The sequence below is a fragment of the Excalfactoria chinensis genome, chromosome 3 (genome assembly GCF_039878825.1).
Source record: "Excalfactoria chinensis isolate bCotChi1 chromosome 3, bCotChi1.hap2, whole genome shotgun sequence".
Taxonomy (NCBI): Eukaryota; Metazoa; Chordata; class Aves; order Galliformes; family Phasianidae; genus Excalfactoria; species Excalfactoria chinensis.
The window spans coordinates 82,928,807-82,956,182 of NC_092827.1; the positions used below are offsets into that span (position 1 = coordinate 82,928,807).

General features: G+C 36.4%; 1 protein-coding gene across 5 annotated transcripts in view; it reads right to left on the reverse strand.

Moving 5' to 3' along the window:
- EML4 (EMAP like 4) overlaps positions 1–27,376 on the reverse strand; it is a 144,136-nt gene that overhangs the window by 43,497 nt on the left and 73,263 nt on the right. For 2 of the 5 annotated variants that reach the window (XM_072332257.1, XM_072332255.1), the window contains exons 2-7: positions 23,746–23,928; positions 14,025–14,154; positions 9,188–9,361; positions 6,983–7,111; positions 3,404–3,429; positions 2,934–2,966 (exon numbers count right to left, since the gene is read on the reverse strand). In XM_072332257.1, coding sequence (XP_072188358.1) covers positions 2,934–2,966; positions 3,404–3,429; positions 6,983–7,111; positions 9,188–9,361; positions 14,025–14,154; positions 23,746–23,928 — 675 coding nt within the window. The remainder of the gene's footprint in view (positions 1–2,933; positions 2,967–3,403; positions 3,430–6,982; positions 7,112–9,187; positions 9,362–14,024; positions 14,155–23,745; positions 23,929–27,376) is intronic. The other 3 variants (XM_072332258.1, XM_072332256.1, XM_072332259.1) reach the window with 3 other exon arrangements.

The window sequence follows — 27,376 nt, forward strand, 5'->3', positions numbered from 1 at the left end:
GTACAGCAGGTGCAGATCAACCCATGTGAGAGAGAAGAACCAGGGGAGCAGTATCGGGTGCTGCAAAGAAATTATGACCAGCACTGCTCACATACATTGCCTCAATTCAGTGCTACGAAAACTCAAGAGATTGCCTATGAGGCAAATACAGGCTGTGGCTACTGGTAGGAGAGGGGTGCCCAGGTCTTGGCGATGTTCACATGCAGCACCGTGTGCTCTCTGGGGGCAATATGACAAATCAGACTAAGCTAATGCCTTTCATCCACTGAAGCTCATCTAAGATTAATTCTCAGGTGCTTCTTAAGCCTTATATTTTCATAGATAATACTTCAACAGAAATCACAGTGAACCTACACAGGTGGTCACAACATAGATAATACTGCTGCGAGATAAATAAGATTCCAAGAACTAAGTGTGCAAAAACACAATTATCTACATTTTGTGGCATTCTAATGCAGTTACAAATTTCAAAGCAGCACCTTAAATAATCTGAATCAAGAAAAGAAAGCAAAACTGATTCCACAATGTTCACGGCTATGCAGGATGGCTATCTTTCATCCCATTACTCCATGCAATTATCTTCTGTTACAATCATTTGCTATGTTACTGTTTTATGTGTGCATAAAGACACTGAAGGACTTCTTTGTAGATCTGCTTTGAAGCCAGACGGTTTGCACACCAGCAGCCTCCCAGAACCCCTGCACACCATAGCTAAGAAGTGCAGACATTAGCGTGGGAGGTGTGTGCTGGGGTATGCAGCGAGGCACATGCAGCCCAGCAAAAGGAGCAGCTCAGGCGAACTGCGGGAACCTAATTAACAACACACTAGAGACTGCTTGTCTTTAGAGGTAAAAGTTGACAAGCCACAAAGAAGTGTCTGAGCAGCTTGTCTTGCCTTTGGTTTGCAAAACAGGGAGGTCCTGCAGAAACAGCCGCAGCTGCAGCTACCCTCCATCCTATCCTGCTCTAGACAATCTGTCCAGTTGCAAGGATCTGCCTTTGGAAATCACATTAACTACTGAATGCTGAATGTTCTGACATTTGGGTCAAGACATCCATTGGTAATTGGATATTAAATGGCAACTATCTCATAGAGAACAGGCTTAAAGTCACCTGCCCCAAACAGGATGCTGCACTGCAGAGAACTGGCTGAGCTGATACGGGGAAGGTGTGGAGTGTGAAATCCCTCTGCAACTACCACAGCTTACAGGTGGTTATTCTGTGATAGTAAACCCAAAACAAAATCTAACACATAATCCAACAAAGACACACATAGAAAGCTGTCATAAACTATACATACCACTGTCATAAAATATATCCATTGGTCCACATTCAAAAAAAAGAGTCTTTGTAGGTTGAACTTTTCTAATTGCAACTTTGTTAGTGTTAAAGGTAGAGTGATGTTCTAACACTATACGTTTTAAAAACATTAGTAAATGCGTTTTCTGTGATGAGACTTTCCAGCTTTGCATGGGGTCACTAATCTACATCATATTTCTCTTTCCTTCAGCTAGGCTCAGAGCAAACTAAGGCATGACACACACAGAAAAGTATCCATTCATCATTCAGTGAAAGTTCACATCATCTGCAGTAACATAATAAATGGCAGAGAAACATCAAGGCCACATAAGTTATAGCCACCAAGATGAGAGAACTGAGAGAAAGGCCCTCTTTGGCAGGACGTGTAGAATTGCAGATGAACGTTTTCAGGAAAGGATTAGTATTCAAGGTATTTTAGCAGTATGCAACTTGGTATTGAAAAGCTGCATATTTTAACAGGCATTTTTAGTGAGACTGGTTTTTTGTTTATTTTTTTTTCTTTTTTGAAAAGCTAAATTGCAACTGGTATGGAGAGTACAGATTAGTTTTCTTTTTATAGCAACCATTGCTACACGTGGTTCTACAGCTGGTGTTAGAAGCCCTGGCATAAAGCAGCATTCCCACAGTTTATGCATCCCTTTTCATCCCTACTATCTTCAGATAACACTTTTGATATAAATCAGTTCAGAATATTTTATATCTGTAATTTCTCTGTAAATTAGAAAAAAAAAAACCACAAAGTTACTGGATTCAAGTTAATTTACCTCTCGTTAAAGCAATTTATGCTAGCTTCCAAAAATCTTGACTGTTTTGTTTGAAAGAAAATCCAAAGGAGATCAAAAGTAATCAAACTGTTTATAATGTAGTCTTGCTTGCAGCACACAATTTTCAGACTACAGGTTTGTTAATTAGCAGCAAAAAAAGCATGAGACAGAACCTCTGTGCATAGACTAATGTTGTGTACAGCATGCACTTAGGTAACATGCTTTAGTTTTGAAACTGCATGCTTCAGTACAGTTTGCAGGACATCAAAGCAGAGTAGTCTGGCGACACACAAAGTGGATTTCTTCTGTTGTCACATTCCATCGTGTTCAGAGGGATGGCTCCTTTTCCTGACTGAGCAAGCCAGCAGCAGCAGGTAGCCACAGAATGCAAGATTGATCGGTACAAAGACATACACTTTAAGAGAGACTCATTTCTCATGTTAGGAAGCTATATGAAAGCCTTCAGATTCTGTTCTTGTCTCATTAGCGCATGTATGTTTTAATATTGGCAAGACAGAAAGCTGAGAAAACAAATCTTTTAGTTGGCAGTTCGTAATAACCTGATATCTCAGGCAACAATGCAAGACATGAAGAGCCTTATTTAAACACATTCCTCTCTAAGGAAATTATGCATGTAGTAATTCATTTTAGTCTACTCCAATAATCCACCTGATATATATAAATATACATACTCTAATTTATTTAAATAGTAAGAAATTTGAAATATTTCATATAGCTGCTCAGAGTTTTTAAGAGATCGTGCATTGATGCTCTTTGTGAAAAGCCAAGTAAAAGATTCATGGGAGAGCTAAATTAGAAAGTGATCAACGGGCATAGCTTAATTCTTACCTTGGCTGTTTTTTTCACGAGTTGACATTTTTGCTGGTTATGGGACAGAAACAAGATATCTTAAAACTATTTCTAAATTCTCACTCTTGCCTGCTTGGATGAAGACTGGCACGTAGTTCAAAAGTTTAATATTTTTTTTGCTTTCATAACCTCTCTCCATTTGCAAACATACATAGATGGAAAAATAGGGTGTAATCCCAGAGAAGTAAAACAAATCCTCCCACCACCCAGCAAAATTCCGTCCTTTCTAAAGATCCAATTTGATGAAATTATCCATAATTTCAAAGACGTTTACAGAGGCCTTGAGTAAGAGTTAGCAAGATCAGTCTTTGAAGTAGGTAGTAACTCAGTTTTAGCTCTGTATCCCCGTTTCAAAACCACAATTTCTAATGTATTTATTTACAAGAAGTACTATTCAGTTAAAAATATATTTTTTTCATCTTTATTTGAAAATAAAGTTTTTTATTTACCTTGGCTGACGATGACATCTTTGTGCCTAGGGAAAAATTCAAAGTTATTGTTAGGACTTTATGTAACCCATATCATCTAACTTTATATTTTATACCATTCGGCATTACACTCTTGAAGTCTGTGTATAACGTAAGTGTACTACAGGATGCTGTATAATTAACTGTGGTCAACACAGCAAACTTTTACACACATTATTTCACTCAGATCTCTATATTTTTAAGTGTTTGACAGCATGGCAATGGTTCCTAAGAACTACTTTGACAGCAAGAGGTAAAATGATGTTTAAAATAAATCATCAAGGTTATATTTTTTTGCGCACTGAAAATTCCATTTTAAGAGAGCAAATGTGTAACAACAAAATGTTTTAAAGCTGCCAAACACCCTCAGGTCTCCATGTGAAGAATTTACCACCTGTCAAAACAAGTTGTCTGCACAGAACAACATGAAATTCTCTAGGAATTAACCCTGTTAGAAATGTGGGTTAAAAGTAAGCAAGTCACAGTTTCATTTAAAATGAATCCACACAGCACTACTGGATACACACACAAAGTCTTCTTAAGGAATGCAGTTCAGATGTCTTTCCTTGCCAGAACCAAGGGTGAACTTTCTCAAAAATTCTGTCTTTTTTGGGAGGAAGGGAAGAAATACTGATTTCTAGCATCAGAGCTACTTCTTAAGAGAATAACACCTCTTGATGGGAGAACATATTGCATAAAAATAAATAAATAAATCTACCCTTGAATACATTTAAATTGAGCAGCAAGGTATGAGAGAGGCATCCAATGGATAGAGGTTGAGTTCTTGCAACAGTGACCAAGGGTCAAGCAGATGCATGAGGAAAGTCATTCCTGGCTATTAGTACAGTCACCCTTCACCGTGCTACCAAAAGATAAAGGCAAATTCACAGATTTGCCTAAAAAACATTGAATGATTGGCTGCAGTGAGAACGCTGTTACTTCTTGTGATATTATCAGACTGATTTACAGCTCAGCGCTGGCTTAAAGATTGAGTTTACAAAGTCCATATTCCGGGCTAGCAGTGCAAAGCACATGTAAAAAAAACTCTGCCCTGAGGCCTACAGTAGGGGCTGATTTCTATTGCCTTCCACAAGACTGGCAATTTTAGGTAGATTAGGTCAACTTTTATAATTGGAAACTTTAAATGCAATATATCAGTCTTTGCACAATACATCTCATTCTATTAGAAATCAAGTATGCAGGACCTAAGAAATGGTGCTTTTGAATGCAAATATTTTTTTACTATAAATCTGAAAGTAAGAACAAAAGACTTAATACACCAGAATATCCATTCCTCAATCAGGCAATAGTTTTCAATTCACACTGTTAGAAACTTCATTTTTGCCCCGTGCTTTAAGATACATGAACTTCAAGCTGCTGACAGACAACTTTTTCTGACAGGAATTAATCATAATCTACCCTCAACCACTTGTATCTTAGACCATAGAAGGGTAGCGTTTAATGTCTTCCATAGAAAAAGCAGTAAAATGAAACAAGGAACTCACTTGACCTTTTCTGAACCAATACACAAAATGGCAATAAAATTAAAATATATTTTTCAATATTAAAAAAAAGGAAAACCTGAACATTTTTAAGATATTTTATTAGGACAATAGAAGTTGAGAAATAAATTTGATAAATAAAATATTGTCTATAAGTACACTGCTACAACTGAAACTGCCAAAGGGCTTTTAAGATCTGACAGTGAAAAACAATAATAAAAGGAAACTTGCAAAATATGCAAGCCGTAATCTCTCTCACACAGCACTTCACTGAGCCTCAGCACTCTTCAGGCTAAATGTAAAGCTTTTAGTAAATGTGCCAATATCTTTACCCCCAAGTTAATTTATGATGTTTTTCTTCTTCCTTTTGCCAGGGAAGATGGTATGCACTTACACCATTCTTATTAAATATGTGTTTGCAAGTCTCATATGCAAGCTCTGGACACCATCATGGAAATTACTCTGAAAGGCCTGAGGAGTTTTACCTGTCATAGCAGGAGTGGCTTTCAGGTAGTCCTTTCTTGGGTCAGTTAATGATTATTTGAATAAAGATTAGTGAGTAGGGTGTATGAGAACGGGAAGGACATCAAGGCAGAGAAGCTGGCTGCACTTTTGGGGTGAACTCAGAGGGATCTCTGAAAACAGCAGAGGGCTCAACCCAAAAGTCACACAATTATTTCAACAAAATGAGCAAAATTCTAAAAGTTAAAAAATAAATCAAACATACAAATAAGAAGCTGGAAGCCCAAGTGAGGACAAAAAGTGGCTCACAGCAAGGGGGTCAGCAAGGCAGAGTTAGAGCAAAATACAAACTAGTGTCTGTGCTAATAGAAGCTGTAAGTAACTACTCTGTGCTATTGTTTTCTAGTGAGTTCCCTGTGGAGAGCAGTAACTGAGAATAATACTGAAGAAGAGCACAAGGGGAACAATGGGTTAGAGCACACGACCCACACATAAGGGCAGAGGAAACAGGGCTTCCACCATGTGGAAGGGAGAACATAACAGCTAAAAAGTTAACAACTCTTGCCACCCTTCACTATTGACAAAAAGGTGAGCTCAATTTATAGATGCAGTGGTTTATCTTGGATATCCAGGAATGCTTTTGCTAAACATGGCATTCTACTGCACTTTGGCAGCAGGATGTACACAGCAAAGCAGGGAAGGCTTCAGCCTGGCCCCAGCACCTAACAGCCTGCCAGCCACTTTGAGCACCCTCAGGGCTCACTCCTCCAGAATTACACCCTTCTTGTTAAGATGGCGGAGAAGTGGTGTTATATGCCTCAAGAGCTTAATGAAATAATCACACACCGTTCAGTTCTCCAACCCTTCTGTGATGTCTGGGGACACCTGGGTTCACTAGGGCAGTGCAGCAAAGCAAGCACATGCACAATTGCTGCGTCAAAGTCGGCCGCCTTTCACAAAGTATGAAGAAAAGCTGTAAGACGAGCCTAGAAAAACACTGCAACACTTCACTATTCAAATAAAACTCTCTGAAGGACAGAAGTTACAGAAGATAAACGTTGGCATACTAAAGGTCAAACTGAAAAGAAAAACTCTGCCTATTATCTAGAGATGGTATGCAGAAATTTGTTAACCAGTGACCTACCTGAAACCATAAATGTTTATTTCTGTAACTACAATCTACTTTAGAAACACACACGTCAAATCCAGTGAATTAACTGCAAGGAAATATAATGGCATTTTCAAATAATTATTAATCATTAAAATGACTGGTTAGAAGAATCACTACAGCAGTATTAAGCTATAAATCATAACTCATAACACATAATTCTGCTAACCCAAACAGACTATTAAAATATATTTATACTCACTCCATGCTTTCACATTTTATAATGATTTCAGATTCCACAGACATCTGGAATGTCCTATTTCCAAATTGTGCACGTAATTATTTGCAGTGAAAACAAAAAATGCAAATGTTTTGGTTTTTTGTTTTTGTTTTTTTTTTTTTTGCATGTATTTCACTTCACTAAATTATGTGGTTCCATAATATTTTTATTCTAAAGTTCACTCACTTTTATGCACCAACTATACGTACTTGTCTGCATTCTTTGCCACTTTGGATATTAATTTAGATGTTGATGCTACTCTCAGTAGCTTGTTACGACTGTCATCCGAGCTCTCCCAGGCACTGTGAGGTTTTTCAGCAGTTAACGATCTCTTTATGCTAGAAGAAAAGAAATACATATATATTTTAGAATGACAAGTTAATAAGATAAGAGTAACTGGAACGGGTTTGCAACCGACAGATCAAGCAGCAGTAGACAAAAGCAGAGCAAGATCTTCCTTCAAGCTGAAGCGTGAAACAGGAAGAAAAAAAAAGATTAGTCAAAAAGTTCTAACTGGATGAACAAAAACAACTGAGCAAGACAGATGCCAAATGTTTTATCCATTCTTTTCCATTTTCACACGCTCTTACACAAAGACTTGAAGAATAAAGATCTCTATGCTTCATTAGTACTTTGCTAACAAATTAGATAAAGGGGGGAAAAAAGAAGCTAAAACATATTGGCTTTAAAGAATAATTTTTTAAAAAAATCACTCAGAAAAGTTGATTTTTTTTACTGATCGATAAACCGCTCATCAGACTTAAACCAACAATCTGAGGTGGAACAACTCTTCCAGACTATGATTGAATATGGCTGCTTTGGAGATAGCTCATTCTAAACAACATTAATAGCTCTAATTGTTTTGAAAAATGCCTGCAAACTTCTTACATGAAGGCAAGCTAGGTTTAGTTCAGTGTTTTAGACATATTGCTGAGTTCTGATGTGCTTTCTCAGCAATCTTATTGTAGCCAATTTACAATAATAGAAACCTGAAATGTTTTGCAATCATTACTTCATTTGTTTCATACACAGATTAGGGAAAATATGTGCAAAAGTGATCCAGGCCATATCTAATCCAACTGTCTGACAGCATCTGTTCAGCTAGCAGTGTTACATGTCATCCCATCAGAAACGCTTTTTGCAGGCATAAGTTCTGAACTGCAGCTTCAGAACAGGCAAGCTCACCTCCACAGCACCTCAGGAGACTAGAAAAGGTCCTGAGGCAAACACGTAAACCAGATCATGTTACACCAGCAAGAGACCACAAAAGGCATTAATTTTTTTCCCCACATTGCAAAAGATTAGTATGCAAGATTTCAGGCAAACACCTTTACAGTGAGATATCAAGGCAAAAGGACAACAGGCCGCAAGTTTGGTTTCAGATAATGTAGGGTTTGTACAAGACATGAAGGCAGCCTTTATGCAGTGTTATGACATGCATCAGTCAAGTGGAAATCTAAATATTATTAGAATTCAAGCAATGCAAGACAACAATCTTGTGAACTTGTGAAATTTAAAGGCTTGTTTGTCTCTCAAACAAAAAATGTTAAAGAAAAATATGTCATATGTTCCCAAACAATAAGGTAATGAACCCCCCCAAAAAAACCAAAAAAACAAAAAAAAAAAACCAAAAACCAAAAAAGGGAAAAAAAAACAACAAAAACTCAGCACACTAAGTGATCTGAATAGTCTGAATTCAGAATTAATGACCCAAATCATAACATTTGCTTCCATAAGTTTAAAGTCCATCAATCTTTTATTTTCAATGTTTTGTTCCTCCAAAAAGAGCAGGAACACAGATGCAAACCTAGAACTCCTACCTCCAAGTCCAGTCAAGCAGTTCTGTGATTTGGGTGTCAAAATACAACTTCACTCGAGTAAAGAATCAGAATAAAAGTGAATGGTCCTGCAAACTAGCAGGAATTAAAAGAGGTAGAAGGCAAAAATAAAGAAAAAAATCTGAACTGCCATCACATTATAGAATAATTGAAAAAGATCCAAAAAGATAGAATTGCAATAATGCTAACCTTTATGAAATTTTATTGCATGTAGTAAATGTCTATGCATGAAATGCACTCCAGAATTTAGCTACATTAGACAAAACATATACTGTGTATTTTGAGTAAGATCAAGTCAAAATCATTGCTATGTACTTTAGGATAATGACTGATTAGAGGTAAATCTCCTATGTTAGAATTGCAATCACTGAGAACAAAGTATTTTGCAATCTCAAATTTGCTCAAAAATTTTCAAGAGATTTGCTCTGTTGCAATGCATATTGAATGCGTATTCACTCAAAAAAAAAAAAGTTAAACATTAACTTGATCAGGAAATTGGAGCTATTTCACATGACTTGTTGTCAGATATGAACTCTGTGTCATTACAATCATTTTCTAGCTCTGTACTGTGGAAACCTTTTAGCTGGAGCAGAACTCTTGCTTTCTGGAGTTTGCCTGTGTGTTTGGAGAGTCTGTGAGGGCGGCTGGGGAGAAGGTGATGCTTGAGTTTGTGGACTTTGATCATTAGAATGAGACTCCTCTTTTTTTTCTTTCTGTCCAGGAGGTTTTTCTTTCTTTTTTTCTGTACCGCTGTAAAATAAAGTATAATATAGGGGGAAAAACAAAATAAAGAAAGAAAGAAAGAAAAAAGAGAATAAACAAATAAATTAAAAAAGGTGGTACCTCTGTGAAACGATGGGCAAAACATATCACAGCATTATGTATATATCATCACTTAAAGAAACTTCTTATTATCTAATTGCTCTGTTCAGGCTAGAATTTTGTTAAAACAAGACTTATTTACAAGCTCCAAAAATAAAAAGGGTGATAGAATTGTGGATGTTTATTTACTTATTTATACTGGATAGTTATACTAAATTTACTCTGATTTAAATCCATATACAACCTTGATGTGAATATGCTTGGGTGCTGCTACAGCATTTGAAGCTGACAGAAGTGAATGCAGCAGAGTTCACAGGAAACCATCCCTCAAAACACATCACTGTTTTGAACTGCAGCTGGGTAATGTCAGGCTATCTCGCCATTTCTTCAGTGTTGTTAGTACAAAAGAACCAAGAATTCATCTTTATTTTCACAGTGCTCTATTTATCAGGTTAACATTTGAAACAGCTTTAAATATATGCCATTAACAACCTTAAATTCATTAATGATCTAACTTAAGGTCACTTGCATAAAACAGCACAATTTGCAGTATACTGAATGACATAACGACTAGCAGGACCTGAAATAGAAGAGCATTCCATAGCATACAGCATATTTTTTATAAGATTAAAAAAAACTACTCCCAAAATAAATGTATCAGTTGAACAAAGCAGCAACTAAAATGGGGAAAAAAAAGGTTTTCCCTCTTCAATTCAAAGCAAAACAGGAATTGCACTTTTCTGAAGAACAGTATTTCTATTTCTATTCCTGCACATCACTTCTCAATTCTTGTGTAATCTTAACTGTTTTTCCATTTACTTTTTTTTTTTTTTCCACAGAACACTGTCTACGAAAAGGAGTTAAAATAGTCAAAATACATTAATAAAAATGGAGTCCTGGTTTTAATTCAAGATTCCTAGTATTCTCTTGGCTCAGTTGTTATCTTGAAGTCTATCATCTATCACTGAAACAAAACCTTCAAAACATTTGACCTCAATATTTTGTACATGCTTCTGATGAAGCACTGAAGATTCATTTAAATAGCTGAGAATAACACAACCCACCTCCCCCTCTCAAAAAAAATTATAAGGATTAGAATTTCTACTGTTAACCAAATCAACTAGTTAAACACATCAATATAGCACCTCTAAGTTACATGTTCTTTTCATTGAGAAGAAAACAAAATGGACATTAGGAAAAATGTCTTTACCTTGAAGGTGGTCAAACACAGAATTAGACTTCCTAGAGAGTCACTGAAGGTCCTTTTCGGCTCAACTTTTCTACTTTATAATGATTTGCCACCAATCCTAAAATTCATCTCTTCATTCTTACAGCATGCTTGTGCAATTACCACTTGCTGACAGCAGTGCATTACCTGACTTAAGTATTCAGTCTCATATTTTCTGTGTTCTTATCTGAACTCATTCAGCTCATCTGAACTCATTTAGCTCATCTGATCCACCTCCTAGAAGCCATACATTCAGTATAGGAATCCTTTAATTTACTCACTGAACTTATCAGCTGTGGACTGCCCATTTCTCACCTTTGACATGAATTTCACTACTCAGCTTCTCTGTTAAGTCCTGTGAGTCAGTCAACCACTGATAGCAGTTGCAGCACCAGGTATATGTGGTGTTCCAATATAATGTTTTTTATCTGGCAACAGCTTGCAAGTAAACTTTTTTTGTTGTTGTTGTTGTTCCCTTTGGATGGCTATTTTAATTTGAAAGTTAAAATATGTTCACTGTAAAATATATTCACTGTGAATGCTGAATGCATTTGGCTTACTCTCTCCTGCTAAAATCTTCAGCTTAATTGCATTATGACTGCTATCATAGAGTGGCTCTCCCACTAATATCTCTGGAAACGCTAACACCTCTTGTGCAACAGTTGAAACCAAATCAAAGAGAGTACCTTTTTTATTGTGGGTTTCTAAAGATTAGTTCTTCTGGGAAGCAGTCGCTTAATGCATCCAAAAATTAGTTCCAAATCCCAACTTGATGAGGCATTTCTTCAGTTCACATTCAAGTATTTGAGATCTATCACTACCTGTGCTAATTTCCCAGATTCTCCATTTTCACTTAACCCAATGTTTCATCCCTTGGATCACAACGCTCTGGCAGCTGCAGTGGAGAGTGGCCAGACTGAAATTACACAGCTCCTTACCAGAAGCTGCTTTCAGAAAAAATGTTTAGTCTTAAGGAAAATGATCACGGGTCTCTCTGAACATATTACAGGACAAAGTACAAATGTGTTTCTCTGGTGATACAGAAAGCATGCAGCATGTTTTTTGTTGAAAAGCATTTCAGCATCTCTGTCATACATCAGTTCCAGACAGCTAGGACGAATTTTTCCTCATACATATTACTTTGCCTCTGAGAATCATCTATCTGTTTTTTTCCACAATATTTTTCTGAACTCTGTTTTTAGTGCTCCTGAAGTGACAGCTGAAATTGTAGCATATGTTTGTTGAAATGAGGCACAGTGTTGTTGTGCAGTCGTACTGAGTTATCAGACCATTTCTTTGATTTCAAGATGTTCAAGGTTGGTAGAGAGAGGATTAAGGAGTCCAGGTATGAAACTTTATATGTAGTAGAGCTCAAAGACGGCAGGTCTACAGAGGCCAGATTCCCAGAAACATGCAGTATTAAGACCGCACAGCTCACAGACACTAAACTTCAAGTAGATGGCTGGATGCATGGCTACAAATATTAAGAACATGAAAAGCTATGACAGGCTTTGGAGCTGTTTGGTAACTACATAAACAGGTAACCATTTCCACATGATGCAACAGTTGAACCTTTAGCCTAAAAAAAAAAAAGCCTGGAAAAGTCAAAGTGAAGTGTCCTACAATCTGCTGATAATATCCTTCAGCCTGCCTCCTATTCTTCATATGGAAAAAGGTGTTGGAAATAGACATGTCTATCCTAACTTCGTTGAGAAGATGGAACTACTGAAATTCACTTATGATTCCCAGCAGGGACACTGTTTGGTACAGAGCAGTTTTGCTGCTGTTACAAAAAGTGAAAAAAAAACCATCCCAACTTCACATCCACAAAGAGAGAATTGACATTTGCTTTCATCTGTCTTAAAATAATATTGTTACAGAAGGACAAACCTACTCTCTTCCAAATATCAAACAAATTTTACAGGAGACTGTGGAATCGCATTAGATCAGCAGATAACTGAAAATTGGAGGTCTAAAACATTCTTGAAACAGACCTCCCCACCTGGATACTTGGTTTCAGAGCCTGGGCAAAGATACTCTTCACACATTAGGGCTTTCCTCTTGTGACCCATCCAGGTACCCTTTTAAAGATGTTAACTCAGATGAAAGGGATGCCAGTCACACTATTCTGCTCCTTTTCTGTACTCAAGTGCCCAGTAGCCAATAAATCAGGTAGGCAAAAGCAAACTGAGCACTGTTGGAAACACACTGGATCTCATCAATGTGCTAAGAGCCACATGGATAAGATTAATGGAAAAGTGCTAACTAACAAATACATTCTTGCAGGAGTGTCTTTCGTCCCAGCGCCTGTTGTGCTAGCAGATAGAGACATACTGTGATCAGTTTCTAATTTACTGCTCAAAAAATAAACAAGAAGATACACAATGTTCTAGGAGGGAGAAGAGTGAAGTTTAGGGTATTACCCTTCCTTTCCACATTCCAAATGGCACTAAAGGTGGTTTTTTGTTTGTTTGTTTTTTAATTTGTTCTTACACAGTTTATATTTGCATGCAGCATTTTTATTCCTTGAAATCTATCATTTTCCTGTCTTCTTGTAGAGCACAGTATTTACATCCACAGCAGAAGACAAACCAGCTACTGGAGTTACCAGAGAACTCTACAGAGGCCAAGAATTTGTTCACATAATTTACCACAGTTATGCATTAGGAGTATTCTCTGTCCTGTGGCTATATCAGGCAGCTCTCTCTTCCCAATGAATCACTGCAAACTATTGATTAAGTAAGCCACGCAATCATTATTTAAAAGTCCCACAGAAGAAAGTAATTATAGAAACACTTTGTTGTATTCAGCAGGAACCATTACACCGAGGGGGAGGAAAAAGGCATTTCTTTATGCATAGCTCGTTTAAATTTCAAATACTTAAACTTAAAATTGCCATTTTTACATATTTGAGATCTGATACATACTTTGCAAAGATGAAGCCATTTTGATTTAAGATTTTATGTTTAAAAAAAAAAAAAGAAGTAAATTTTTGTCTTAAAGTTCACTACTTCATCACTATTTTACTATTGCCTGCTATTTACACTCTAGACAATGAACTCATTTTTGACTATAGTTTCCTTGGGGGAGGAAAGAAAAAGATTTGGATGAGTACAAGAAGGAAACTTTTCCATTCACATTTGAAATATATTTGCCCCTTCTGTCTGTTGGTGTGAATGCATTTTGGCCAGTATATACTACAGAGATACTCTCGATTTATGAATTCTTTTTAGTACGCTGCTGTAAGCAGCCCAACAACATGGCACATTTCCAAAGCTTATTAAGCTTATTTTTGCTTATTACACATTATTTTCCCATTTTACTTAATAAAATGTGGTTTCAATTTTAGTAACCAGTTGGTACCTTTTTGCAGCAGATGAAAAAGTTTCTTTTCTGGCAACAGATACAGAGGAACTGTGGCTTGTTTTCCTGCTTCCTGTACTCCCGTTGGTTATACAGGACATCGAGATAGCTTCTCGGAGGCTTGGCTGACCTAGGAAATGAAAATGAAGAGCAGAAGGCTTTAGGTTTTACATCCCCATCTCAAAGATCTATCAGAGAACCCATAAACCTTCAGAGATGGACCAGGTAATCCTACAATAGCAGTCCCAGCACCTGGGACAGCCAACCAGCTGGTATCCAGTGACACACATTCATGACAGCCTTAATCGAGATAGCTGGAGAAGGGAGACCTGAGACACTTAGAGACAAGAATTTGCAATGACAGGAGACACCCTCCACTACCACAATGACAGAAAATAGCTTGTCACATCACTTTCTAGTTATGCTCCACAGAGAATTATAGATCATGACTAGTAAATGAGTACTAGAGTAGATCAGATAATTCCAACTCTCCTTTTTGTTTTGTTATGTTTTTTTGTTTCTCCGCCTAAGTCCAAAGAAGTTGCAGACAGAAGCCCTTTCTATATTACAAGATTTAAGTTATCCCTTAAATGATATCCTTTAAACTAACCCGTATAGGTTGTAATAGTAAGGATTCAAATACTGAAGTTTTCAGTTTCTTTTCAGCTGCCCATTTCCATCTTAAAAAGGTCTACCTTTTAGCACATGCATTATTAAATTTAATTATTAAAATAAGTTTATTCCATTAAATATCTGCCCCATCCAGAGAGCACTGAAGACTCTCTCTTGATTGAATCAAGATTGTGTATGTGAGGAAAGCTGTTTGTCATATGCCCAATTCACTCACTGAGAAGTCTGAAAATATGCAGTATATGTGGGAGGGGGCTGTAAAGAAGAGAGGAGGGAACATAGGTTCTTCTGTCCACATCTGTGTGTCCCATCCCCATTGCATGAACATCAAATTGACACTGTTCCTCACTGGATCATGATGCCCAGTCACCCAGACTTCAGTAACAAGTATGAAGGACATGACTGACAGGAAAATCACACATCTGTGTTCATGGCAGGCTTGGAATAGTGTGAAATAGATAAGGCATGAGGCCACGTTTCAAAGCGGTCAGGAAGAATCAACTGCTCTGTGCACAGAAGGCAAACACATGCAGAGGTATCATTAAAACAATACCAATTTTGGTCAATTTATCCAATTGCAGTTCTGTCAAGCAGGTTGAGGGACAAACCAATGCTTAAAAAAATTGCTTTACATATGAGGGGGATGTGCCAAGGGAATATTAGGTTTCAGAACTATTTGACTGGAAACAGAAATGGGCAGACAGGAGCTGACTGCGTCCTGATTCAATTGAACCAAAGAACACATTGCATGAGGCCAATAAAGCACACAGAAAATCTCAGAAACAAGACTGAAGGAAACCTGAAGACAATTAAGTGTGGAAACACTGCAAAGATCACCACTATTCTTCCTAAATTCTTCAGAAATCAGCTATGCTTGGTGTCTTCCAACTTCGTACTTCTTAAAAACCATTTTATTCAACAGATTCAAAAGGTTAACGAACCATACAAAACTAACAAAAATCAACAGATTTTTACTCCCTTCTGAAACTTGAATTGCAAGAACAAAAGGATACAAGCTGAAAAGTCACTTCTAAAATTAGAAACCTATAAATTAATTCTTTTATTTTCACTGACAAAGTAAATCATCATCTTTGTGGAGATGCATAATATCAAGGCCTATGATTCACTTTTGAACTGCATATGACCTTAACATCTCTGCTTGCTCATCGTAATAGATCAGTGCTTTCCCAAACAGCAGTAGCGCAGCCATTCAGAAATGGGAATCTGGCGGCATAATAGTGGCAATTCTCAATATCGCCAGAAAAACATTCACTGAAAAGCATAAAAAACAGCCGTTCTTCAGGCAAGGTACAGAATCTCACTAAGATGGGGAGAAAAAAAAAGCTCTCTTTTCTTAAGCAAGGAGCACACTGATGTTTCGTTCACAGACAGTATCTAGAATTTCTCTTGCTAAGTAGGGAAAGCATTAGTTCTCACATCCAAGGACAAAACCAGTCACAAGTAAAACTGTACATCATCACATGCTCACAACATGAGCTCTGCTCCATGCAATAACTAACACAATAATTAAGGGAAAAAAAGGGTTTTGTAAAGCAATTTTTGGGTTATGTGCTTTTCGAGAAGGAGATTTTGATGAGAGATCTGCAGAGTACTTCATTATTTCAACAAATGGCATGAAAAATCAAGTTTGAGATGAAGATTCTTGAACCAAAAGAAAAGCATTTTTGTAGAATGACTAATGATGACCATAACACAGATTTATTTAACCATTAATTTCTTTAAAATATTTGCATTCAGACCAAAACAACAAAAATCTTGGGAACTGCATTGGTTGATTTTGATTTTTTTTCATGTGTCAAAATACATTAGGCTCCCTTTTACAATCAAAAATAGAATTTTGCTCAGTGGCAGTTTGGTGACATGCAACATGCAATTAAATGTAAAAATCAGCATGTAAATGCAAACATTAACACCCTCAAATACTCAACACGTTTAAGAAATAGGCCCCCTTCCAGACTCTACAAAATACATTATAATATAGCTAAGTATTCTAAAAATGACCATCAGAAAACTTGTTTTTAAAGGAAAAAAAAACAACAACACAAGCATATGTCTAATTGAATGTAAACAAAACACACTTTGATTTTCAATTCTTACAGCAAAAGAAGGATGAGTTTAAGCCCTTTACAAGTCCCAGGTAGCAGAGCATTAAAGTCTGGCTCTCCATTGGGACAGACAGCACAGGGCTCTTCTCAGCCAGGGTAAGAGCCCAAGCTGTACCAAGCCAAACAGTCAACTCCATGATTTTTAAACCAGGGAATCTCTGTAGTCAGATGGTTTCAAAAAATTAGTAATGTCACAATCTTACTCTTCACTGTATTTTACTGCAGGTAAAGCAAAGTTGCTTCAGAGACCTGTGTAATAATGAACAAACTCAGGAGGACGTGATTTCCATATCAGTGGACAACTGAGCTGTCCCAGCATTCAGATCGCATACCTCCCCAGTATCATGTTGAATGTCTCTTTCTAGAATAAACAGTCTGAAAATTTTCAGAACAGTACTCCTCTTTATCAGTAGCTTTGGAACAAAAGCCAGACATAAACTGAATGTACAATGAAAGCCAGTGCATGGCGACCAGGATTAAAGCCAAACTGTCAGAGATCAAAGTGGTAAAAATATACTTTATGGATAGTAGATTCATCTCTATTCTGATAATTTCCATAAACTAATATCTGTTGAGTTCAAAGAAGCATTTCGTTAACATCTGTCAAGTATACATGTGTGAGAAAGAAAGATAAGTAGGATCAGGAAAAAACACAGGACACAACAAACCGATAATATATTTCCACTCCTTTATCAGCCATGATTAGCTAACTGTGGGAAAACTGAGGCATAGCTGTAGGAGACAGTGATAAGTTTTGAAAATACACATCTTGTGATAACACAATGGCTTTTCTTTCCAACATACTGGAGCTGATGCTAGTAATTCATTTCTCTTCTCCAAACTGGTTATAGTTTATTATCATCTTCTCCTATGTAATCCATAGTAATTAGCTGAGTATCTTCATATTTGATGATCCTGACAGGTAAGCTGTCTTTCTACCAAAGAAAAGCCAAAATCTTCTATCTCTTTTTAGGATAATTTCAATTAACCGATATAGCCATGTTAAAATACCTACACGTCATCCAAGTGGACTTAAAACAAAAACCCCAAACAAGTTATTTCTAACTACCAAAACAAAAGATTTGCTTATATCCTTTCTAAGGCCCCCCACCCCCCTTTTTTGTTAATGCAGCAATAAGGCATATGAAATCAAAACCATTCAACAACCTTAAATACTATATTTTTACCAAAACTTAGAAAATATGCCTGTATGTTTAAAATATACTACAAGCATAGGTGTTTTGTGCTAATAAAACAGATAGCTTGAAAAACAGAAACCCACTTCAGTACTCATACCAAAGACGTGTACCATCTATGCTTAACCCCACTATTAGTCACCAGACAACCCACACAGGTGAGCCTTTAATAGGGTAGCAGAACATAAGGTTTTATCAGTACTTCCTTCCTAAAACAAAGCCATGAAGAACAAACTTAAAAGTATGATGAACTTAGACTTGCTTCAAGATGTTATTAATAAACTGTATCAAAGCAGCTGTAGTTGTTTCTTTTGTTTCCAAAGTTTCAAAGGACAAGAAGACACTCGGCTGATGGAGGACTGGCAAAAGCATGGTAGCACTAAACCTCCATTTGAAAAGAAGAGGCAGAAAAAAATGTCTTCAGTACTTCAGTACTAGTATTCAACTATTTCATCATGTAAGTTAAATTCTAAATATCTTCAGCTATACAGGACTGCAATTTGTAGCTTGAGAAATATCATGGAGAATAGTAGAGCAGTACTTCAGGAGTATTAGTACACACTCTTAAAAAAAACAAACAAACAAACAAAAAAACCCCAATACCTAAAAGCGTATCCAAAACTGGAAGAAGCATGTGGAAAAAGACTAAGGGTACTTATCACCACAACTGAAAAACAATCCATTTAAATGCTCTGAACATTTTCAGCATGAACAGGATTATTAGGTTACAGAAGTTAAATTTAAAAAAATCTACTTTCCTCTTCACTTCTGTTTCCTTCAATGTAGTTTAGCTGCTAAATGATCTTGAGTTAATTAACATGTTCTAGATTCAACTTCTTTGCACAGATGAAGAATATCAAGAAAAGTACAACAGAGGCAAGAGATTAAAGAAGGCAGAAGAAAAGCAGAAGATATGAAAAAATGGGGAAGTAGCATAGAAAAAACAAATTTAATGCAGAAAGAACAGACGGCACTAAAACCAGTACCTGGGAAACCCATTAAGACCTCAGGAGTGTCATTATTTGTTATGTGAGCATACTGCCTGAAGACTTTCACTGGACTGTTCCCATGAGTAAAAGACACACATACAAGCATTCCAGGTAAGTATTAACGCCATGGATAAGTGCCTATAATTTGTCTTTACCACGAGTGTTTTTCTATCTGCATTTCCATTTTCAGTTGTGTGAGCATTTAATAATTAGGCAACATGATCATGCACGCTGTTAATAGAACAATTATGCACATTTCAATGTTTTAAAACTAAAACCACTAATAAAAACCTATCTTGTGCTTCACTAATTAAATTTACTGAACACTTGGAGCCATTTTTTAAATACAAAGTAAAATGACTTCATGTTATGAAAGTGAAACCATTGTTGAGAGAAGGTAGAAAATGTAAATGAAGCATTTTGCTTATATCAGTGCACTGAGATGGAATCTGATGCGAGATAGTACTTTGGGATTCTTCTTATTGTGGAGATACGGAACAGACAACATTTTGCACAAAAGAAAGGAGAAGAAAAGCAAAGAAAACTCTCAGGTTCCCATAAAAAAAAATAAATAACTGAATAAATTTTTTAAAACTGCATTCCCAATATGCATTTGCTACTGCAGATCCCCAAGACTCTAGCATAATGAAAATGAATACCTCTTGGTTTCTACTCTACACCATCATAGGAGAGCTTCTCTCCAAACTGCCTCAATTGCTTCAATTCTACTCTGTGACCTAAATTTGCCTGCAGGTTATTTGACATCAATTCTTGTCCAAGCAGTGGAAGTGTTCCTCCAGAGGGCTAGTCTGTGACAAGCCTCCTTGTAACTTCCAAATCTAGAAAAAGGACATGAACTCTATGGGCAGAGATCAGGGCGTACTTTCTCATTGACAGCCACTATTTCAGGCAACAGCTCCTACCCCAGCAACATGATGAGCCTGAACAATTTTACTGGTGCCACTGTGAGACACACTGAGACTTTGGGGAATGAATTCTTCTGTTATATACGTTTTGACACCCTGAAAGATTTTAATAGGTTTACCAGACACCAGCTGTGAGCAAATCTATCTTGCTGGCAGCCTCAAGTACCAGGCTGCCTTACATTTTCCTTTTCTTCAATGTCCAGGTAAGAAGCTTTGTTTTGAAAATGCTAACAGCACCAATCATATGTCAACAGCAGATACATGTGGCAATGAGAGCACAGAGATGCTAAGTAACAAAGAACTTCCAAAGAAAAACTTGTTGCTAAGTCTTTGATTGAAAAAACAAAAAGAAAAGAAAAGAAAAGAAAAGAAAAGAAAAGAAAAGAAAAGAAAAGAAAAGAAAAGAAAAGAAAAGAAAAGAAAAGAAAAGAAAAGAAAAGAAAAGAAAAGAAAAGAAAAGAAAAGAAAAGAAAAGAAAAGAAAAGAAAAGAAAAGAAAAGAAAAGAAAAAGAAAAAGAAAAGAAAAAGAAAAGAAAAGAAAAGAAAAAGAAAAAGAAAAGAAAAAGAAAAGAAAAAGAAAAGAAAAGAAAAAGAAAAGAAAAGGAAAAGAAAAGGAAAGAAAAGAAAAGGAAAGAAAGAGAAAGACTACAAACACATATTCACCCACACACCACAAACCCTGTAGCTGCTGAGGACTTGTCCCCTAACCAACCCCTTCCATATTACTAAGAACCTTCAAGCACTATCTTTCGACATGGCTATTTTACTAGTCTGTAGAAATTTGTAGCTATTTACAGAGATGCAAAAGTATTATCATAGCCTTTTTATTTTGAAAAGATTTTCTGTCTGGAGTGATTTTACACTGAGAAATACTACAGAGTAAGACACAAACACTGTGTGCTTTTCACTGTGCAATAGCAGAACACATGATAATTCTGCTACAAGTAGGTATTTCCCTTATCTAGTATCTGCACTTAATGCTTGACTAGGAGACACTAAAGCAGCATCAAAACTCAACTCTCTGCCTTATCTCAAACAGTTTGCAGATCACCTGGAATCCCATGAAGAGCAGCTTGCTTCTGAGTTGCAGATAGACAGTCAAAATTGTAGGCATTAACCTGCTAAATCATAGACCATGGGGTATAAATAGAAATCTACCCATGCCTCTGTCAAATTTTTCACTGAAGACTGGACTACATTCAAAAGAAGTAAGCAACAAAAACTACGCAAAAAAAAAAGATAAAAAACCAAAGACTACAAGGATAATACAAGAAACTCTAGCCCCAGCTAGGGCTGATTCAATCACTCGGTCTAAAATAAAGGGCTATAAAATGTAAGAGCAGAATTAGTTTTCCAGATATGCAGTGCAGGCAAACTAACTATAAAGGATGAAATCTCTTCTTGCGCCAGGATGGCTTATCAACTTCAGAATGAGAAAAATCAGTTTAAAAGTGATCTGTATTTGCTCTTTTCAGCATGATCTGGTCTCTTCAGAGCACTTATTTTTAGCTTTTGAAAAATCTCACTTCAAAGATGCTGCTGAACTAGTTATAGAAAAACACCGAGGCTTCAGAGAACATTTCATCAGCAAGTAGGAGAGACTCCTTCAAAGTAGGCTAGATACTGTCTGCTACTCAGATTAAAGCTCTGATAGAAAGATTCAAAATGTCTGTTTCTTTGAGTCTCATTAATTCCCAGTTTATTTCAGAAGAACCTATCTCATGGTCTGCATGCTTCAAATTAAACACACCTCTCAGCGTATGCAGAAAAACATACACAGTTTTCTTGTTTCTCATTAGTAATGACAGAACATATTAAAAACTCTATTAGAGACATACTTCTGTGAAACAAAATTAAATGAAATTAAAAGAAACCCACTGTGTTATTTGGTATGAAGCGAATTGCTGTAATGCAGAAACCTGCATGCTTGACAGAATCACAAATTCCAGAGAGAATTTTGGAGAATTACAATACAATATAGTAACCCTTTAGCAACCATGACTTAACTAGTGAAAGCCTGTTATACATCCATAAAATACTTCAAAGAAAAATTAAAATCATTGTCTCTATTATTTTTCTATGACAATTCAGATCTTCTGCCAATCCTGTTCATTCAGGAATATAACACATTTTCCTTTGTTAAAATGTTTCAAGGGTTTCTCATCCACTGATTGCACTTAAAATGCAGAAAGCAAAATAGCCACCCATGGCATCACAAAAATCTCTGCATGATTTTCTTCTGAAATATTTATTAAAATATTGATGTTAAAGTTTAAACCAATATTTATATCTAGTTCATTTTTTAAGTTTAATTTCATACAGAATTTCAGTGACTGCATACAGTCCTTCTATTTTGCGATATCTTTATGCCATCAATACACAGCTGATTTTATGGTAAACAAAGAAGCTAAGGTGTTGCATGGTTACATTAGGCAACTGAAGACAACGAGTTCACATCACCCACAACTTTAATACAGTGCCAATTTAGTCATGATTCAGTTAAGTTCAATGAGTAAACTTTAATGCATCCATCTAACCCTCTCCCCCCATCCACTTTTTTTCCTCAGTTACTGCTGCTGTCACTAATTAGTAGAAATTTCACAAAGTTGAAGATATTTAGATCTTCTTACTTCCATTCTAGAAATAAAAAGTATATTTTCCACAGAACAAATTAACCTGCAGAACTTGATACAGGCCCAAGAGCCCTAATGTCCCCAGAAGGAGATGGCTGCAAGTACTGAAGAACAAGGCAAGCTTGTTCTGCCTGTGCATCATGTTTTCTGGATATCAGACACTTCCAAGACAAAGATCTTTATCTACATTTGTGTGCATCTCAATTCTCCTGCATGTAAACAGGAAGAAGAGGGTTCTGTGTTGCATTCCTTTTGCTCACAGTTTCCCACTTACACATTTTCTTTTTGTCCTAATGGATAGCAGACAGCAAAGATTGATTTAGATGAAATACTTGCTTCAGCTTAATTTGCAGTTAGACAAGGATGTCTCAATCTTGATGAGACCGGAGATGCGTATCAGACAGATAAAGCTGCATTTATAAGCAGGGATGACAACAGTCTACCATTTAGCAAGTAAGAGAGAATGGCAGGATTCACAACCCAAGCCAATTAAGCACCATCACTTCCTTCCATCTGGCAGAGAGACTGCAAAAACACTTAATTAAGCAATTTGATCTGTCTGGCATAACTAAAACAATTCCAACTTTCAGCATTTTCAGCTTTTGCATTTTCTGCCTGTACAGTGCAGCCACTCCAACACACGGTATGGCATGTCAGTTCAGTGTTATAACAGTGTCGGCATAATAGCTGAACTTAAAGGCTGAAATACTGAGATAGAGTCCAGCAAATTCTGGACTGCATGATTTCAAGGGGATAAATGCATTTATGGCAATCTAGAACAGTAAATTATCTGAAACATATCCTATCCTTTCACTTGGTAGTAGGTCTAACATATATCACCAACATACATAGCTGTAGTTTTGCCTCTCGCCCTTTCTAGTTAAAAGTTGGAGTCAATTGCAATAATAATGCAAATAGTTCTCCAAAATAGAAATGTTCATGGGGAAAAAACAAACAAACAAACATAACCAACACAAAATCTTCATGCAAATATAAGCAAATTGGTGCAAATAGTATCTAGGGTTTTTCTTGTTTTGTTTTTGTTGTTGCTGTTGTTGATGTGTTTGTCTTAAAATTCTAAAGTAATTCTATATAAAAAATAACCCTGTTTCACACAAAATCTACCTGCTTTTCCAAACAAAATGGGAGGAAAAAGTTACCAATGGGAACATATTAAATGATAATGTTCTGACTGAAAGGATTTACTAAACACAAGCGTACCTTTACTTGGAGCTGATTTTCTCACAGAAGCTACATGGTCTTCAGAGATAGCAAGACGCCTTAGCACATCAGCCAATGCTGCTTTTAGGACAGTGATTTCATCTTCTTGTTGCTGTACTCTCAGCTCTAAGGCTGAAAGTCGGTCTTGGACATCAGATGTGCTTGCAGCTGAGATGCTGTCATCTGTATGAAGGGGAAACAGAAGAAAGAGGGATTTAATTGTTTTGTTCCAAAGCACAGAAAGACATGTACAGCATGAATATGTCTGTCCCATCCTTTTAAACTACTCAAGATATTCAAACATGTCCAGGCAATGAAGGAAGGGATATTATGTTAAACAAATGAAAGTAACGCTTCAAGATAGAAGTATTTCTAGTCATCAGCTTAAAAGGCTGCACTAAAAGCAGAAGAGGATACTACTTTCTGTTATAAGTGTATAAGGAAAAGCATGTTTATGCAGTTTAAGAAAGACTGAAGTTAAGTTTATTTAAAAAGCCAGGTAAACTATGGTCAAATTTTGCAATTCATCCTTTTGGAACCATTGAAGAACTTTAAGTGATACAAAATTTTAAATCGATATAAAGTTAAAAAAAAACAACATTTAAAACACACAAGTGTCTGAGTTTGTTGTGTTTTATGTTAGTGGGATTTTGAGTTTTTTGGGTTTTTTTTTTGTTTGGTTGTTGTTGTGTGTGTTTTTTGCGTATTTTTTTTTAACATTCCCACCTTGCACAGGCTCAAAAAAAGCCAATATTATTATAACATTTGGCCTGAAGTGAAAAGAAAGTAAATACACTAAAACAAGGTTCCAAAAATCTGTTTGGCCACACAGAGATGGATTAGCATTGAAGACATACTGCAGCCAAATCTGTTCTTCAGTGGTAAAAAGGAAATTACAGCTTCTGCATATTCTTTGCTTTTGACAGTTCTTTGCATTATTTCTGCCAAGCCAAAATAACACACAACAGATTTTCATATTTGGCTGTTCCAATAAGTCACAGTCTAACCACTAAAAAAGATCCATAAAAGAATATGTTGCTCAATCACAAGGTACTGAATTCCTTATCCATCCTGCTTTAATCTTACTAAAACTCAGTAAGGAACGGCTTACAAAACGTAACCTTCATTCTACATACAGACAGTACAAAATATTTTATGAAATAATTCCCAACAGAAAATTCCCACATTGGAGCAAGGCACTGGATCATAATACTGTGAGTATATACAACCTAAGCTTTAGATCACTAATCTGATACATAAATAGCAAGGGAAAAAGTTAATACAAAGACAATGAAAAATTCTTCACTAAACAGCTTAACCTTTGAAGAACTTGTGTAAGGGGAAACACAAGTCAAAGTGCTCCAATTCATTAAATATGAAAGAGATCAAGGATTTGAATGCGAACTTCCATGCTTTTAAAATAGAAAACTGACATGGATGACAGTCACTACTGAAGGAGCAAGAATTTAACCAACTGAAAAAAAGTCATAATACTTTTACAAAGTGAAAAAAAAAAACAAACAACCAACTACTGCAAAGAATTAGCAAAACAAAGTAACAATAGTAGTGAAATGTTAATTTGTATTAAACTGAAAGGAATAGTTAACACCACACTGGTAGGACAACTCCCAAAAGAAAACAGTTTTGCATAATGCCTTAATTCATTATTTTGTCAAACCAAGAAGAGAAATTTATCTCTTCGTGGCTAATGCTATTCATGATAATAAATAAGAAGAACTGCAGAGGAATTAACAAGATATGCAATCAGACTGAGTCCCAGAGACAATGGATGAGAAGAATTCTGAACAAAATGACTTCAGTATCACCAGCCATAATAGTAAATCATCTACACACACAAAAAAAGATCAGCTTTTTAAGAGTTATTAAAATAACTACAACTCAGCTTGTTCTCTGATCTCTCATTGGTATTTTAGAAATCCACACCAAGACTGCTACTCCAGTTAGAAAGAACTGTGTAAGATTCATGTATTGAAAACTCTATTTGCAAAACATAAAAACCCCATCTGCTTTAAGGAGCTACAGGAAATTCCTACAAGCACACATATGCATCTACATAACACATAAAAAGGAACTAAGGTCAATTTACATCAATTAAGTCATGAAGAGTTTTGGCTTTAGTGAAGTAGATTGAAAGAGGAACCACATAATTCATACTGCTTCTGTAATCACGGTACTAGCCTTTAAATGAATGCACTGGGCCAGACAAAATGGACACTGTACAGAACAATGGCAGTTATTTTTACAGTAATTATCACAATCTTCACAACTCATTATATGCTACCAGAATTTTAATCAGACACAAAAGTTTGACACTTCTCTTAACTCTTTTTTTTTTTCCCCACTTGCTTCTCATATGTATTTGTCTGCTAAAGTTTTCAATTAATCAACTATTAAAAAGTCTGATAGTGGTTAAATTTCCACGTACTTCAAACATGCAGCATATTACTGTAAAAAAAAAAAAAAAAGATTTGTAACAGGACTAAGTAATTCTCTCTCAGCTATGTCAAATCATCGTTTTAGAAGCCAGACATAGCTCTCTTCTTTGTGTGAAGTCCAAAAAATAGTAATTACCAAACCAGGAAATGCTCCACAGTCGGTCCCTCTTTGATGAGCACAGCCAGAAGTGCACTACAAGGGCTTTTCTTTTTTTTACTCCCACTGTCTACCAGTATTGACAAGACTGCCTCTGCCAAACTCTAGCACCTCAGAAAAAGAGGCCCATTAGGTTGCTCCTGCCAGCCCTCAAAGCCAAAGTTTTGCCACTCATTACAAATCTCCAAGGGCCAGTAGAGAGCCAAGACTTCTGCACGTAAGGGAAAGCTGCAATTCTGCGACCCCCTCAACATAAACTAAGATGGTGAACACAAATGCTCAAGACGGTTGACCAATGCTCATCACTACTTGTGCTATGGAGGTTCAGTCCCCAAGCAAAGCCCAGTGAGTTGATGAAGAATCAAACCCAACAACCTGTCTGAGATGGCAGCTGTATAAACGGGGCATGAAAAGGAAATCAAGAAGACATCTAGTTGACTCTGAAACAGGCAAAGCAATGACATGTGTGTTTAATGGGAGAAAACAACCAGCAGCTGCTTCACACTGCAAGGGCAGCACATGAAACACAATGACTGATAGAAGAGTTTAACAGCAAAATCACACAGAAATAAAAAACATTTTATTTGAGCAAGAATCACAGTCACCCACTGGGAAGACATTTTGGTCTTCTCTATTACTCTACAGAATCAGAGTATGTTCTAAGTGATGACAATTAAATATTATGTAGGAGAACTGAAAATGACTGATTTCCAGTCCAAAGACCTCACCCATGTAAGCAAATACTCAACTGAACTCCAACATGGCCTTCTTGAGAGTGCCTTAGAAGTAAATCAGCTAGAGATTAGTTTAAAAGAAGATGCCTTGAAAGTAACTACAACCACAATCCTTGAGATCAGTTTAACAAATCCACGAGGTACATTTTAAAAATACTGGCTTTTGGGTATTTCTTACTTTAAAAGCACATACAGGAGTTCCAAAGAACTTCTTCAGAAGAAATTTAAACAAAAAACTTCTCTCAATGGCATGCTGTTCCCTTTTCAGAAGGAAGTTCAAAGAC